Source organism: Myiozetetes cayanensis, unplaced genomic scaffold, assembly GCF_022539395.1.
Source record: "Myiozetetes cayanensis isolate MyiCay16 unplaced genomic scaffold, myiCay2020 scf1, whole genome shotgun sequence".
NCBI classification, from domain to species: Eukaryota; Metazoa; Chordata; class Aves; order Passeriformes; family Tyrannidae; genus Myiozetetes; species Myiozetetes cayanensis.
Genome location: NW_026086604.1, coordinates 128,639,656 through 128,657,408, shown reverse-complemented (window position 1 = coordinate 128,657,408; position 17,753 = coordinate 128,639,656). Strand labels below are relative to the sequence as shown.

The 17,753-nt window shown below is 36.4% G+C and overlaps 1 protein-coding gene across 6 annotated transcripts in view; it reads left to right on the top strand.

Moving 5' to 3' along the window:
- CDK14 (cyclin dependent kinase 14) overlaps positions 1-17,753 on the top strand; it is a 309,078-nt gene that overhangs the window by 84,786 nt on the left and 206,539 nt on the right. For all 6 annotated transcript variants that reach the window (XM_050333417.1, XM_050333452.1, XM_050333444.1 and 3 more), the window contains one exon: positions 7,715-7,809. In XM_050333417.1, coding sequence (XP_050189374.1) covers positions 7,715-7,809 — 95 coding nt within the window. The remainder of the gene's footprint in view (positions 1-7,714; positions 7,810-17,753) is intronic.

Genomic DNA, 17,753 nt, shown 5'->3' with positions numbered 1-17,753 from the left:
TGCTTCGTTCCCCAAGCCTGAATACGTTACCTCAGGCAGTGGATGTTCTGGTGCACACATTGAGTGACACCTGTGTGGTTAGTTGCAGAAATTTATCATTCAGTGCTCTTGAATAGAATTAACAAAGGGTTTGGGGTTTCTTTTCTTTAATCTAGCCGTGATGTTGTCTAGTACATGCCCTTGCTACTTCCTTCCGATCATTACTTCTTTTTATTCCATGTTAGAGGACTACAACATATTTTCCCTTACTGAGTTCATACTTGATTCTCTGGAAATTCTCCTCTTGTATAGGTTATACCAGTCTGAACTGGCATCTCAGTTTCTGTAAATGTTCTTGAGCATGCTGTGCTCTCTGGATCATACTGGCTACAGTTGTGGAATTGTGTTTCAGTTTTGACTCTACTTTCTCTAAGCTTTATTTTAAGATACTCTGATAGATGTATGCTACCTTCAATTTACACTTTCCATGCTTGATTAGTAGAGGAACTGAATTAGAGATAGGCTTCAGTTTAGTCTCTTCCCTTTCATCATTTAAAGTCCTTTGTAGCCGTGAGATAGGGAAGTGATGTCTTACAGGTGGTACATGGCTAAGGCTTGCAGTCTCCATATCATTACTTCTGCTCAGGTAAAAGTCCTTTTTATCAGAAATAATATTTTTCAAGATGTTACCTGAAAGACCTTGCTTATTATGCCCTTGGGTGTTAGCTTCTGCTTTGATTAGTTTCAGAAGTTTTATCACCTATCTGACAGGTATCAGCTTCAGTGTTTAGTGAAGATCACCAAATACTCTGGAGGTGACAGGTTACCCATTTTGTGTTTTACATACCTTTGAAATGGTCTGCATCTTCTGATGAGAAAGATGAAACACACACAGAATTTTGGGAAAGCTGGAACTCTGTGTTCCTGCCCACAGATTGTCTCTTGGCAAATAAATCTCTTGCTTTTGAACATGAAGTAATTTTCAGCGGTTAATGTCACAACTCGTTGCCACTTGGTAGAACTCCTGTGTGGTTAATTAGTGCAGACAGAAGTTAGCACTTCTTTTTGTTTGTTCGTTCTTATAAGACAATCTTCATTTTTACACTGAAAACCTTTCCACCTTCTCCTCTTGATCTAAACATAAGAAAACATCTATGAGAGAGATTTCCAAACTGCTTAAGCTGATTGAAATTGGATGTAATTATGAAATGCATTTTCCAGCAGAGCAGACTTCCTCCTTTATCACATCAGAACAGTGGATAACTTGGAGGTAGTAAGTAGGTGTTTACCTACCTGTGCATCACCTGTTGGCCACTTTTAGAAGGGAATTTGGCTTGACAAACATTTTCTCTGATCCATCCCAACACAATATGTCTGTGTGTATATTGTATATACATATATATATATATAATATACATGTAGCTACAGCTGAGTGTACTTACCTGTCTCTCTGTCTATATCTTATCTTTCTAAAACTCTATTGCTGAGTTTTTTGCCTACCAAATAAGGAAACTTACTTTCCTTTTCTCCTTAACTGAGAAAAGGTAAAACTACAAAATAAACTCAACAAAATAAAAAAAACATAACTGAGAAACAAATACATGCAACTCTTCCCAAAATTGCACTGGTTTTGACTGTAATTATCTGAAAGTTTTGTTTGAGGTCCATGCTCTTTCAGCATATGACCTTAGTTATTTCTCTCCAGTGCAAGGTGAAGTTTTATTATATTCAGAGTACACATTTTATACACTAAAATAGTCCTTTTGCACAGTATGCAAATAAAATAGTGCAAGTTTTATAAGCTAGCCATCTGCTCAAGATTTAATTGAGTAGTGATATGCATCCATTTGTTCTCTTTGAGTGGTTTAAGCTCCCTGGCAATGAATTCACATGTCATGCTAAGGTATATGTCCTACCTTTCAGTTACTTTTTAAAAAATAAATGAAGCAAAACACTAACCTTCTGCTAACTCACATAAAAGTAAAAAGCCCATTCAAATAAAAATAATTGGATAAGCAATGCTTTACTGCATTGACTCTGCTCTTTTTGGGAGAACAGCCTCTTTTCTATTTCCGTAACTAGTATTAATTTTCTGTCCTGATATATGAAACTATCCTCCAAAAGGTACAACCAAAAAAGCATGAATCCTATTATGATCCTACTGATCCTATTAGCATGTTGTAAACCAGCTGTGTAAGAAATCTAATTTTGAAACAGACACTAATGTCAGGATTTTATCTAAAAGGCATCATTTTTGTCTGCCTAAACACTTACTGTGCCATTCTTGCCTGTCTTCCTCTTCAGGTATATGCAACCTTCTACAGTTTTAGGAACCTGTTAATTAGTAGGGTAACTGCATCCCTCCTGGTTGATATGTTTTATTGAGGTAAGATGATTTCAGAATTCAGTATAGAGAATGGATTTTTCTTTACTGGCACAAAGGAAGCGTTAATAATCGTTAACCTGAGGGATACTCTCTAGATGAGAAGGCAGATAAAATGTGGCAGTTGAGCCAGCTCCTCTGCTCTAATAGCCTGGAGAATAAGTGCACAGCTTTAAAAACTGCATCCCGCCCTTTTACAGAGAGAGATCTATGGTTGCTCTTTATTTATGTCTGTGTGTTAAAGGGTTAGGAAGATGCAAGCAACAGAATGGGACCACACAGTGTGAGAGCTGAGATTAAGGCTTGATTTGGATTCTTGAACATCTTTGTATTCCCTGAATATTGTCCTAGAAAACAGTCCAACTTTCAAGGTATGATCAAATTGACCTGTTATAGGATATGACCTGAAATTAGTGTGAAAATTGCATAAGGTTTTGTGAAAGAAGGTCATTGTGCCAAAGAAGAAAAAATATAAAATTATTAAAAAATAATTATTATCTTTCATTTTTAAAATTTCATCTCCTTTAAACCTCTTGGCCTGTCTTTTACGTTCAAGTTTTTCCAGCAATGAATTTGTTCCTTTTGAGGTGTAAAACAAAATACTCAGATACTCAGTTTTGATTTGCAATAATTCACAGAGGCAATGTGAACACAATATTTTCCCTTAAATGATAATTTTATACTGAAGTTTAATATCTTGCAGTTTAAAAAAAAAAAGTCTGTTGAAAACCTAGACTTGGGAGTGTGATGGTTAAGTGTGACATTCACAAGCTGTTTTGCAGTTATGAAAAATGCATGAGAACATAACCCACACAGCTTCAATAGGAAAGTCAGGTGATTTTCACTGTAATTTTCCATTAAAGCTTTCTTTACTACATAGATTTTGAAAATTGTTGAGAAAGAGAGGTATTCACATGGCAATATAGTGCAAGGATTCATACTGTAAGATATTGGATTAAGCCTGTTATCCTTCCTACAGTCTGTATCAATGAAATGTCCATTTGAAATGACATGGTCAGAAAAGACAGTTTCTTCTCATTTCTTTTTCTCTCTGTTATTTTTTACTCTCGTGTCAGTTTGAAATACCAGCTTCTTCTATTTCTGTACTCAACATTTTGGCATACTCTTTCTATCCTTGTTACTATGATCTTTATTTCCTTAACCAGAGGGGAAAAAATATCTAATCTTGGTTACTGTAAGCCATGCTGCTAAAAATGCTCACTCCCTGTGCTTAGTGGTGCTTAGACTAATCTTGCACTGAAAAATATGTAGGGTTATAATAAGAAAGCTACCTAATGAAAACTATTTTCAAGAAAAGTGAAACAAACAATTAAACAAGGAAAATTGCCAGTGGGTTTCCTGAAGGGAAAGACGTGCAGTATTCTGCGCTCCAGTTGATAATATCCTCTTGAGGATAACATAATCTACCACAATCTGTGCTGACTTTCAAAATGACTTGGGACTGTGCTCTTCAGAGGTATGAGGACCTTTACTCCCTTCTGTTATGGTAATTCATCTAGCTTTCCCATTTGAGTTCTTTGGAAGATTTCTCCATAGCGTGAAAATTCACTTTGCAGTGAGTTTTCAAGTGGTATCAATTTCTTGCTGACAGGTTGTTTACTGCCTATTTAACTTTTTGCCTATTACAGAGTTCAATCTTGGTCACATATGCACCTGTCTAGGTTTTTTTCTTAGCTTTGTAAGTTCTTTTTTTTGTAACCCATACAAAACTATAATATGGAGCAACAGGTTTCTTTATGCCTAGGTAGACTCACTGATGAGTAAGATACAGAAGTCTATGGGGCCACAGGAAGGAGATCTGCCCTAGGCTTATATCCAACAAATTGTGATAAGAATTTTGAAGAAATTATTTGAAGGCTTTAATTAACATAAGCAAAAAATTTTCAGATCCAGTAAATAACCAGTTTTCAGACATGACAAAGATTGTCCTTTTACCACAGTCATGCTATGTCATGACAAATTTTGGTCGACAGATGTCTGAACATATGTGGCAGGTGTGCCCAGGTCTGGCCAGCAGGACCAGGTCAATGATTGTCCTATACTCATTACTGGTGAGGCTGCACCTCGAATACTGGGTTCAGTTTTGGGCCCCTCACTCCAAGAGAGACCTTGAGGTGCTGGAGCGTGACCAGAGAAGTGCAACAGAGCTTCAAACTTAAGCTTTGGAAAGTTTTGTATTTTTACATTATCTTAGTCAGTTTTTACCTCCTTTGTAATCCAGAAATAAAAGGAAAGGTAAGAAGTCCCTGAACTTCTTACCTTTGCAAGCAATTTCTGATTAGAAGTTTGAATTGATGTATGAGACTTCATTTAAAAAAAAAAAATTGAGAAAATATTGGGGAAATGGTAAAGCTGTTCCTTAATTTTCTGAAGTAATTGCATTTTCTGAGTGTTTTGGTGTTTCATTAAGAAGTATCATGCAAATTAGTCTTCTTCTGCCTGAGAATTTATTTAAACTTTTTAAATAAAATCCTCTGGAATGATTTTCTACACCAGATGCCATCAAAAATTGTAAACCTTCTCAGATTACGAATGCAAGGAACCATAATGTCCATTTTCCCAAAAGGAGATCTAATAGTGTAGGAACATGGGCAGTCCAGTCTAGCGGTCCAGTTGGAGTAGAGCTGAACTTCACTGTGGAGGTGCTGTAAGCTGGAAAGAACACACAGGCAGGCAGTGGTTTATGCTTTAGGTTTTGGGTTGCTTCTGGTCTGCTCTTACCCAAGGTGAGCAGGCACTGGACAAGTGATGGGGGCTGCTTGGGGAGGGCGTCAGGTCAGCCTTGGTGCTCAGAGCTGAGCCCTGTGGCACTGTGTGGGGTTGCCCCTGAGCACAAGACCTCTCTTGTAGGATCAGGAATGAGCTCTTCCCCTGGTCCAGTCAATACCAGCATTTAAAGTTTTGCTGGTTTTGGTGAGGATTATGCAACATCCAGGAGGAGAATGAGTCAAAAGACATGACCTTAAATCTGTACTTCTGGCAGCCGGAGTATGGAGAAAGGAGCTTGAGGTTGTAGGAATAATTATTGTTGATGATATGCTGTGTGGTAATGGATTAAAGGCATCCTGTTTCCTATCAAGATCTTAAGGCTTACAAGTTGTTGTGACCTTTATATTATGGTTTCCAGCAGTAGAGAATAAAAGAAAATCTCAGTGTGAAAATAAGAATGGATGTGAAACACATGTATAAACCCTGTCCTTTTTCTGTCTTACTATGAGGAAGCCAACAGTGAACTATTCACTGTTAACTAGGGCAGCATTTCCACTCCAAACAAAGCTACTCACTGTGTGTTCATTGCAGCCTGCAATTTGGGAAGTACTTTACTGTCCTTTTTCATTATATGCAAGACATTTAAACATCTAACCACTCTTTTTCTTAAGTTTTGGTTCGGTTTGGTTTGGTTTGGTTTTTAAATTGCATTAGTACATTATTGGATACTTAAATGAAAAGGCTACTTGAATAAATATTTTAGTCACCTCTATTAGTAACATCTGTAATCAAATTGTGATTAAAAGAAAAAATTGTTTTTAACTAGGCAAAATGCCTTTTTAAGCACAAATTGGACACCAAGAATATTACTGCCTAATCTATAATGAAGTGTTCCAAATATTGTAGCAGGAAAAAGATCTGAGAGTTCTCATATGGCAAATTTTTGTAAATCTATTAATACTTAGGAATCGGATAGCAAAATAACAGGTTGTTCCTTGGAATGGAGAGAGGTATAAAGGCTCAATTTTAAAAACATACATGGGTATGTCCTTGTACTATTCAATAGAAAGCTGAAATGTTCATCTAAAAAAGTGTGTATATGGCAAAGTGCCAGAATTTTTGCACAGGACAAATGAAGGATAGTTGAGTAAAGAGAATGTTTGCATTTTCTGGCTAATGGTTAATTGGATGTGCTGGACAGGTATGAGGAACCAAGTCAGCTTACCTGGGATGCCTTGTCTGTTTAAATAGAAGCCATTTTTAGGCTCAGTTGATTTAAAACTTTCAACCATGGTTTGACAGGAATTTACACACAGATGTGTCCTCTACTGTTATGTTTGTTCCTTTAAAGAAACCTGAAACATGAATACTTTTTGTAAATCAGACCTAGGATCCTAAATGTGAGTGTACCATGTATGCAGCTGCACACATGGCTTAGAGCCTCTCAGCTGAATTCAACCCTAAACACACTGGAGTTGCTTGTCTGCTTTTCTTTGTTTTGTAGCATTTAACCATAGTACCATCAAATCAGTCTCTCTATGGGATTTGAGTGTTAGTGCTGACCCTCCAAAATTTCTGCTGACCCTCCAAAGCTTCTGCTTTGTGATCTTTTAGTTGGTTTAGATATAGAACATCTGAGCACTGAGTCTAAAATATATGTGGGTAATGCTGAGGGCAGTTGCAGGTCAGTTTTTTGCAGTGTCCATCTAGTCTTGAGGGAAAAATAAAAAGCCCTTTCCTTCCAGACAGCTGGAAAATGGGGAAATTCGGGAAAATGGGATGCAGTTAATAAAAATCAAACAAATCAATCGAGAATTTCAATGGAAAGTTCTCATGTCAGGTAAATTCCTGGTTTTGCAGTGTTGAGTTGTTCTCTGTTAAAACTGTGTAAAAGTGGGCAAGTACCAGTCTGTTGCAAAAGCCAGCTGAGCTATCTGCCCTTTGAACAAGAATCATTGCTTAGTCTCCTTCAGTTTTAGACCCCTCACTGATGCTGCAGATCTTAAAGATACAGCACTTTATTCGACTCTCTTGCGTACACATTAAAGTATGGTGTGATTATATCCACAAACTGAAGACTGTAATCAAAGTCAAGATACTATCATTAAAGATGCTCTCCTGTTGATGTAATGGGGTATTGACTAGTTAGAGCAATATTTTTGGATAGATTTTAGTCTAAAGTCAAATAAATTTTAAAAAAAATAAACAGTTCTTTTAGCCCTGATTTTTCAGGGCAGATTAAGGATGATGTTTAGATCTCTAAACATAAAGAAGATGCTTTAGTTGTTAGCGATCTTTTTCCCTCTATGAAGTTATATATGTGAAAAATAAAACAGAAACATCTCTTTGATTAAGAACAAAATCCTTTTGATAGTTCCAATGATATAAGTGTATGGTTAATATCAGCAACCACCATCTGGGGTGCTGAATGATCTTTTCTTTGAGTAATTTATTATAATGTTTCATTAGCTCTCCTATTAATTTTTTTATTGTTGTTGGCTGATGAAAACATGTAGTTCTATGAGTTTTGATAATGATGTTTGGTCTCTAAAGGTTGAATCAAAGCAGTTAATGTTACGGGTTCAATACATGCTGAAAAGTCATCTCTTTTGTTTTGTTTAGCCTACGAGCCCTAAGTTTGGAAAAGCAGACTCATATGAAAAACTGGAAAAACTAGGGGAAGGGTCCTATGCTACAGTATACAAAGGAAAAAGCAAGTAAGTGGTGGTAGTTTTTTTCTTTATTTAATTTTATGGTTAATTGGATGTGCTGGACAGGTATGAGTGTAAATGAAGATAAGCAGAAAGTATCAACTAATGTTGCTGAACATGTACATAGATCCCTATGAATCAAAGTGCTACTCACTGCCATGTGCTCGAGTGAAAGAGGCTGAGACCATTTTGCACAGGTAACATACTACCTTCACATCAGAACAAGATGAGATCCCTGTTAATCTGATGTTTGTTTGTACTCTAATGTTGTACTACTTTCTCAATATCCATACCAAATAAACTTTTTGGGGTAAAAGAAGAATATGCTGCTGTCAGGTAAATTTTTCTGATACTCTGAGAGTAATGCTGAATATATGTCATAAGTTGTTTTCCTTTTATTTATCATTATTTAAAAGCTTGAACAAAATAATATGAAAGGAATTATTTGAATTTAGGACTACTCTAGGTTTAGTTTGTTTACAAGAGTTTATTTACAATTGTTGCAACCATTCCGCCTCAATATAATCCACTGTATACATGTCAAATATTTTTTTCATCCACTTTAATGTTTGCTATTTGTTGCAGGTTTTTTATCCCCAAATGCCCTAAGTACTTCTATATTGCATAAAATAATTCAATAAACACATTTCTGGATCTATTGCTTCCATTGAGAGTTATCTTTTGTGAAGCAGAGTGTCTTCTGTGATTTCACATATTTAATCAAGTTTCAATAATCACATTTCCAATAATAATGAAGCAGTTCTGAAAGAGGGGTTTAGTACATGTGATATCTTTATTTAAAAACTTTGGCTTTTCAATGATAGATGAGACAACTTTACCATTCCAGCAGAGAGACTATCATGATACTCATGGGACAGAAAAAAAAGAAATATATGTTAACATTTTCCAGGGTCATGAAATTGGTTAGGTACAGAAAATTATCTTTTTTTACTGAATATTTCTAATAAATCAGAATGACAGGTTTCCTCATAACAGTAGCTTTGATATTGATAAGCATAATGACAGCTGATGTGAATAAAAACATATTCTAATTGTAAAAGTATTTACACTTCTACCATGCCACTGCAGGTATTGTCTCTCACTGGCAGCTTTCTTCAAGAAAATGCATTTACATTCTGTGGTTAATGATTCAGTTATGCATCTCCATATGTTCCAGACATTATACACATAGAAGCTTTTTATTGGGCTCTACGTAATATGAGAACAGAGTATAGATTTCAGTTTGTATCTTGTGACCCAAATCCTTCAGTAAAATCACAGTGAGTATCTGGTGATAGTTATTCCATATGCCTTGGCTTTCAATAAGATTGAGCTCAGGCAACAGGCTCTCTAGATGTCCCCTCAGTCAGCAGAATGGACTGAAAGTAAAAAACAAAGCAAAGTTCTTCCCTGAAGCTATTTCATTCAGTGGTAATTTGTGAACACGTTATGAAATATAGATTTGTTAGAAATACTGTTTTAGTAGAGCTGCCTGCAGATCTGTAAGAAATACTTCAATGATTTTAATGGCAGTTGAATAATAAATTGAAATTACTGAGCATACTACGTTCTCCATTATAAATAGCTAGCTCTAGATAAGTAGGGAGAGTTATAACCGTTACATTCAACTTTATCCTGCTGCTTTGTAACATCTTCTGCAAGGTCTTTAAAATGGAATGAGGATAAGAATTCATGTGCAGAGAGTATTTCTATTGTTATAGTACTATTCCTTCCCTACTATAGTACACTATTATAGTACTATTCCTTCACCTATTTTTTTTCCTACTGAGAATTCAATAATTTCCATATTACCAAGCACTATCCAGATTCAGCACCTCCAGTCCAGATTTCTGTCTCTTGACCTAGAGAAACAGTTGAATTATTTCACAGGAGGAAGAAGCTGTACTTTAATAACTTGGGAAACACTACAAGTGCTATCTGCTATTTCAAAATTAGTTGTTTTTTAAGGTAATGTAGCTTTGTCACCTTTTCTGTCCCTATGAGAAAATTAAGAATCTCTGGCCTAGGTGATATCCCCAAAGAAGAAAGAGCATTACTGGTCTGATGTACTCTCTGGGAATGGACGGGCGTGGAGCAGAATGGATGGGCCAAGATTGGCTGAGGCCCATCCCTGGAGGTATTTAAAAGGTGTAGATATACTACTTTAAGACACATTTTAGTGATAGGCTTGCCTATGTTGTGTTAATGGTTGGACTCCATGATCATAGTGGCCTTTTCCAGCCTAAACAATTCAATGATCCTATGGTTAAGAACCAAACCTGGCTGCTGCTTTCGAGGCACATTGACTCTGTTTATAGCTTTATCTAAAAATGATACAGGAATAGATACAGAGGTTTTTTTCTAGCCCCTGATGTGGGTACCTAAGGTGAGATTGTCATATGCATCACTGTGTTCTCCTGCCTACAGACTCAGTGGGAAGAAAAATGAGCAAAATAGGTCAGAAGAGGCTTGTTTATGTTTTTATATGCCCAGTTTGACTGCTGAAGAATTAAGCTCTCATAGCACACTTTAGAATGCAGACATGTGTTTGCACATGATAGAAGAGATGGAGCTGATAATGTTTGCTTGCACACAAGTGGATTTTGGTCAAAACATTTGAGAATCCCTAATAATCAACTCTAATGCTTGGCTTTCTCATTTTGCCAAAACGTTTCTAAGATGTGTCCTTAACAGGAGCTGAAGATGGAAAATTTAAGATCAGATGGAGCTGTTTAGAACGATGCTTTCTACTCAGAATTATTGTGCTTAACATTTGTCACCAGCTGCATGTGGCAAGTAGTGGAGTTTGTTTTTTTAATGCATTCCCTGAAATGCATTTCAGCTTTTAACATTATTTCCTCTGCTGATCATAAAGATGGAATAAAACATTCTTGATCTTAGCATACTATTTTGAAAGTCTGAAAGATACATACCTGCCTCCAAAGAGACAAAATCAGCCATTCCTTTCCTAAAATTTAAAGTAATGCATGCAGTAACTTGCTCTCAGGACAATCCTGGCTTTTTATAGCTTGGAGCAGGATCAGTAGTACCCTGATACCCTTTGATGGGAAGCCCTTGTCTTTGTGTCAAATCCATTGCTTTTCTCTCTATTTGATCGTTTGTGGTAGTATCCCAGGAAAGTGAAATGAAGTTGGCTAATTCCTCTTACTGGATGATGGATTTCTCTTTTTTATAGTCAGATAAAAATGAATCCCTGGGGTGAAGAAGCAGCAGAGTGAACAGGACTGTATTACTGAGGAAAGTGAAACAGCATTCTCTGAGGCTGGGCTTTTTTGTTTATAGGAGGAATAGCCAAGCAATCATTTTTTTCTGGTTGACAGTTGCATCAATAGGCAAATCTATTTGATTTCACGTGTTGCACATCAGACATATGTAATGAAACTCATCTTGGCATGTTCATTTTCTACTTTCATTCCTATTTGATTCTCATATTTTACTTTGTTATATAAAATCCCAAGTGGCTGCTTACTGCATGAAATTCAGATGACTTTGAAGTGATTTTTTTAATGTAAAATTTTGGAGAAGTAGGCTAAGTAATTTACTAATAACAGTGTAAAAAGTAGTGCAAGTTCCATTGTATTTGACTAACACTTGGGACATTTGCCATTTAATAGGTGCAAAGCAATAGGTGTCTTTTGAAGACACTGAAGAAGTGCTGTTTGTCTGTGCATTGACATGTATGTCTTCCTGCTGCCATTGACCTCCTTCCCTCCTGAGCTTAATTATACATTTATCTGAACCTACAGTGATGGGATCTGGCTTGTTCTGTGGCACATAAATGTTGATGTGAGTTGTGAGTCTGGAGACAAAGCTGGTGACAGCATAAGGGAGCTGCTGCCAACCAGAACCCCTGGTTGCAGCATGGAGACCTTGTCTTCCTGCACTGGGAACTCTGCATATTGCACTTAAGGGAAAAACCTGTGCTTTTGGCAGAGTTACGAGTTGGCAGCGTTACAAGTTCTGTCCTCTCCTCCCACCGTGTTCAATTGCCCTTCAAGGCAAAGAATTAAAAAAGATTACCTTGGCTAAGGCGATGTGATCTGTGACTGCTGCTTGCAAAGCACTCATTCTGTGTTTTGAGAGGCAAGCCAGTGGTATCTCCACTGTGGTCTTGATCTGTTTCTTGCAAGTTCATGTGATTTTTTTACTATACCTTTACTGGTTTTGGACACCTTTACTAAGGTGCTCATAGCAGAAATGTGTAGAATTTCTAGCAGCTCAATCAACACATTTCTGCCTAATTTCCATACCATGAAATTACATAATTTCAATTTATCTCTAGTAAAATACTTGTTCTAATGAATTGAGGTCCTTATCCTTTTTAACTATTAATATGAGAAATAAGGAGAGTGCAGAGCAGAGCACATTAAGCTGATGCTGTCAGCAACAGCTCAAAAGCTGCAGAGAGAGGGCAGTCCTTCAGTCAAGGTACCTCTCTCATTTCAGTTTGAAATCTGAATTGTTTGTGTTCAAGGTGATTCCAAGATGTACTTAAAGACAAAAGGTATTTTTTGAGGTAGCCAGGGCATTTGACATTTATCTCCATCAAAGACAGTACCTTTTACTATTCACTTGAAAATCAATAGGGAGTTCATGGTACAAAGTGGAGAGAAATTGTGCTCAGGCAGGCATTAAACTCTGTGCTGGCTGTGGTTTCCATGATGTTTGGGGTAGCAGGAAATATTTGAATAACCAGTGAGAACTACCTGTATTTGTTGTTGGCATGATATATTGTAGTGTGTGTTATGAATATATAGCTGACCATCATATTTCATATCTATGTGGATGTCTGCTCACAAGAAAAAAAGGATGGTGTGTGTATTTTGTTTTTTATATTTCTGATGCTGAATCCTTCATTGAGGATGATTGATAGGACTAATTGCTGTTCTGACTTTTGTTTTTGAAGTTGCAGGATTTCTTTTACTTGTCATGAAACCTTGACTCTTTGTCTTTTGTTTTGTGTTCGGTGTATTGCAAGTGCCATAGGCTTCAAATGTTCATACTGCCACTTTTTTAGTCATACCCCCATCTTCACTCTGTGCCCATGTGAGGTGACGTGTTCACAGGCTCCCTGATATGTTTATGTGCAACAGTCCAGTTTCCTTTCATAGGAAAGTTTTTCTTCATGTTGTGAAGAATTTATTTAGAGTAATTATTTCAAAATTTTTCTGATTCATATTGCCTAAATGACCTAAACTTCCTTAACCTTTTCTTTATTTCTTGCAAATTGTGTGAAATCAGTGTTCTATAAATGAAACACTTTTCATCTGAGGATAGCAGAGGGCTGGAAAAGGAATACATATTCATGGATTATGAAAAGGCATTTTATGGTTATCAGCTAGACCTTCCCTTTTGTTTTGCCTCAGTTTTTAACCTTAACTGATTTTTGTAGGCAGATCATGACATGGGTTTATAAAGTGTGTACATAAATGTCTTTTTGAAAAATCTCTAGCATTGTAAATCTTTAATAAAAAGAATAACTTTGAGTTGAACTAGATCCAAAACTAATGATAACTATATGTTCACCTAAAATGCCAAAGGGTGGAAAAAATTTTTAAAGTAGTCTAAATATTAAAATAAGTTACTAAGATTCTAACTAGAATCTTCTAGTCATTGACTACATTGATCACTTGCTTAGTGAATTTCTCAGCACTTAAAAGAAAGATTGGGAAAATCTTCCTCCATAGTTGAATGTATAAAAAGAACATTACAGTACATATACTGTGCTTTAACCTGCAAAGCAATTTACAGAGATGACTTAGTATTATTAACTTGCATAGAGGGGGACAAAATTGAAGAAAGTGTATTTTATTACTTTTCCAGGATTGCCCAAGAAAACTTGGTAGAAAAAATGGGATAGAACATAGTTATATTAGATACACTTGGTAGAGTTATTGGATAGTCACTTATTGGCCCTCATGCATATATGCATGATTGGAATGGTAGAGCAAACACTGAAGTAATTTGCCAACTAAACGCCGCTGTGCACCAATGTATTTTCCAGTTAGCCGAGGAACGTTATCTCTCAGAAGATCCCCTGTGACTCTCGGTGTGCACAGTTGTAAGAGGCAACGAGCAATATCATTATTTGTCTCCAAATTCTCTTTATATGAGCATCAGTGGGACCCGGAGAGATAAGAGGCACCTGGAGGAGGACTGGTGCTTGGCATTGCCTTCCTGCTGCCAGTCCCATGTGATTTGATTCCAGCAACCGTAGGTCAAGTACAGCCCCTGTGCTTAGATGAGCTGCTGATTAGTTTGAACTGATGTGGGCTGGGAGGTAGGAATAGGGGACCTGGAGATAAATGCTCACTTGCTCCTGTTCAAGTGGGGACTGCCACGTTGTTTGAGACTGCCTTGAGTCCTGTGAAGAACAGGGTTCCTGAGTTACAGTGACAACACTAATTAATAATTTAAATCCTTCTTCTCTCTCAGAACTCTTTGATCTTCTGTTTTTCAGCTGTAATAAACATCAGCATTATGAAATATCTTTAATCCACCAGCTTCCTCTAAAACAAGGTAACTTTTGTCTAGGATGAGGTTAAAAGATTGTGGGATTCAAAAAGAGAAATGCTGGGGCTGTGTTAGTCTTTTGAGTATTTACATCATAGGGCTTTAGCAGGATTGTGAATGGCTTTTGTAAACTAGAAATGTTAAGTCCTTTTTAGTAAGAAAAATATAATATAAAGCATGTTTACACTGAACTGCCTTTTATGATAATGATTAAAAGAAGTCTTTACCTCAATGTGGAATTAGTTATTTGTTGGTATAAATAATCAGAGGTGACTAAATCTACAGTGAATGTGCCTCTGTCAAGTTTCTTCAAAGGAAAATTCTGGCAGAGCCTGATTTCATTAGGCCTCCATGGTCTATTTGGGGTTTTAGATGTCTGTTTATGACATTAATATCACTATGGAGTAGATCTAATTAGATATTCCCAATGTTTGATCATCAAACTCTGAGCTTTTCATGTAAATGAATATTTAACAATTGAGAGTTACATTTCTTCATAAGAATTAGTTTCTTGAAATGTGTTATCACAAACTAGAGCATCATCCCAATACCATCTAGTGATTGAAATGTTCCTAAGCTTAGCACTTGCTCAGGTTATGAGCTCAGCCTCAACTCCAGCCAGTGGTAAAACTCAGTATTAAATAAATAGATTCAAATCAGAGTGGCAGATTTTGTGTGAATTGACTCTTTTAAATGTGTATATTTAGAGCATTTATTTCATCTAAATATATCTGAAGAACTTGAGAAAATAATGTTATTGTACTCTTTTCTTCTCTCTTTGGCATCATCAGCATTATCCCCAATGAAGTCAATTAAGTCATCAGTTACTTTATATTCCTCAGTGTTATATGTTCTTAATGATGCATTAAAGGACTAAATAATTTCTAATCTTCTCTACTTTCTCATAAATGGTCACTTTTTTATAAATGTATTAATTTTGGTAACACTGATAGATGCTGTTTCAGAAAATGCAGAATTTTCTGCATTATATTAGCATTTTTTGTAATATCTGGCTTATTTGTGTTTCTTATAACATGCAGACTTTTACTTTATGCCACATAGAGTAATTTGGACTCATTTTTCTTTTGCCTACACTGCGTATATATTAGAAGAGATTATGTAACATTAAAATGCTGAATTTCCATAAATTGGAAAACTGTCCATCAGCTGCAGGTGTTTTGCCTAGAGAAAAGTACTTTTGTGTAGAGACGCTTTAGGACTTCTGTACTTTTCTGAGGGTTTTTGGATGAGTGAGAGAAAGAGCATTAGTTTAGGAGGGAGGATGGGTTATAAGTTAGAAAATAGGAATTTTTTTAGTCAATATTGTCCTTATTAGAATCTAATGAGGAAGCTGACAGGATAGACATAAGATGATAAATGTAATCTGTGACCCAGTGAAGTGTATTGTTTTGAGAAGGTGTGAAATTGTTTGCTTTGGACAGTGAGTAATAGAGGTGGTTTAATGATTCCTAGATGTTGAAAGAGGCAGCAGTGTTGCCTTTTGACTGTCTACAAGGTAGTCCGCTTGTCAGTTTTTCTGCTTGCATTTGAAAATAATGAAAATACTGAGCATGCTTTGAATGCTGTGGAAGACAAATATGAAGTAATATCTGGAAGGAATTCTGCTAACCTTATCTGATCACTACTGAAGTCTGCAAAGACAAGAATTGATAAGTTGCAGAGGTAATTTTATCCAGGTCTCCCTTTTTCAATGTTGTTTCTAAGGAAATTGCCATATTGTTTCGGCATGGCACTGCAAGATTCAGGGCATAATTTCATGACCTAGCTGGCTTGAGCCCATGATGCATTGCTTCTCAAAAGGTGGACCCAGTTCTTCTCATATATTTTCTAGTGGTTTTGAATTTTTATCATGCCTTTATAATTTTTTTTTAATGTGAATTAATTCTTTTTGGAAGGGCCAGTCTTCTCTTATTTAAGCTCTCCAAGCAGTCTCACTGTAGAGTCTATCAGGAGCAGGACAAATACAAGATAGTGGCAGGAGTGTGTGGCAGGGATTTAGCAGGAGGAAGGCCATACCCTGAGGTAGCCCTTAGCTCACCTTTTCAGCATCATCTAACTGCATCCTGAGATTTCATCAGTGGGAGGATAGTTAAATGATGTGAATATACACCCTATCTCCTTAACTGGTACTTCATAATTTCTCATATCCACAATTTTATATGCTCCTGTTCACAGAAAATGAGCTGGGAGAAAAAAAAAGGTGTTAATGACTGGGTAATAAATGAAAATAAGGAGCCTGTTGTATTATGGAAATTATAGGTTGATATATTGGAGGTAAATAATGGTAAAGAGGAGAATGAAATCCCAGAGGAACACTACTTGAGATTAGTGCGATCACTTTGATAGTGTTGAGTTGCCATTATGTCTATCAAGATGATGACAGGTACCGATGACAAAGTGGCATTGATAACTAAATAGCACAGCTCATCTACTTTGTTTAATTGTGAATTCTTTGAAATGAGTTCCATACTACTGCTAATTGTGTTATTGCTTGCTCTTCATGAATCAATAGAATGTTGAACTTTGGTTTAAAAGGAATATAACCTATTCAATACTGTATGCTATTTACCTGTCTTTCTGGCAAAAGACTCCTGTTCCCTTAATACCTCCTTGATATACTTTTTTCCATTGTATTCTGCATTGCGTTCTCTGAGCACAGTATTTGTCCTGTTCTTGATCTGCAAAATGCTCTTGCCTTTCTTACTTAAATTCTTCCTGCATAGTTATTTCACCTGTTGTAAAATATTCAAGTTATCCAGATATCTAAATGATACGTATCTGATAGGTAGGGTGGTGTATTGACAGAGCAATTGAAAACTACATGTGTATATGTGTCATGTATATGTGTCATATATATGTGTCATCAGTCCTTCTGCTTTTATAATGGTTTATTCTCCTGTTTGAGCATGACACATGAAGTTACTTGAGGCAAGGCTTATCTTCGTCTGATGCCAGAAGTCTTGTTTAAATCCAAACAAAAAATATACAGAAGGTAATTAAGGTAATTATAAAGAGAAATCCAGATAATCCAGTAGGGTTAAGCTGATAATTGTCTTTCAACAGTGACTAGTGGCCTGAGACTTGAACTGGTGCCAGCCTGAAGTACTATGAATAATTGGAAGGTGATGAGTAAACCACCTTTAGGTAACCCGGGTTTCTTAAGATGCTCAGGGTCGTCCTGCAATGTTCTGTATAGGGCTAAGGACTTTTTGGCAAAAGAAGACTAATCAGAAGAAATAAGACAGTAGCCACTCATAACGGATGACACATAACTGCAAAAATTAAAAACCTGAGGGAGAAGATGAATTCAGCGTTGGTGGGTGTCCATATCATCTTGCTTCAAAAAAACCAAACCCCACATTTTCTAGGGCCTAGTACAATAGGGAATTGCCTCC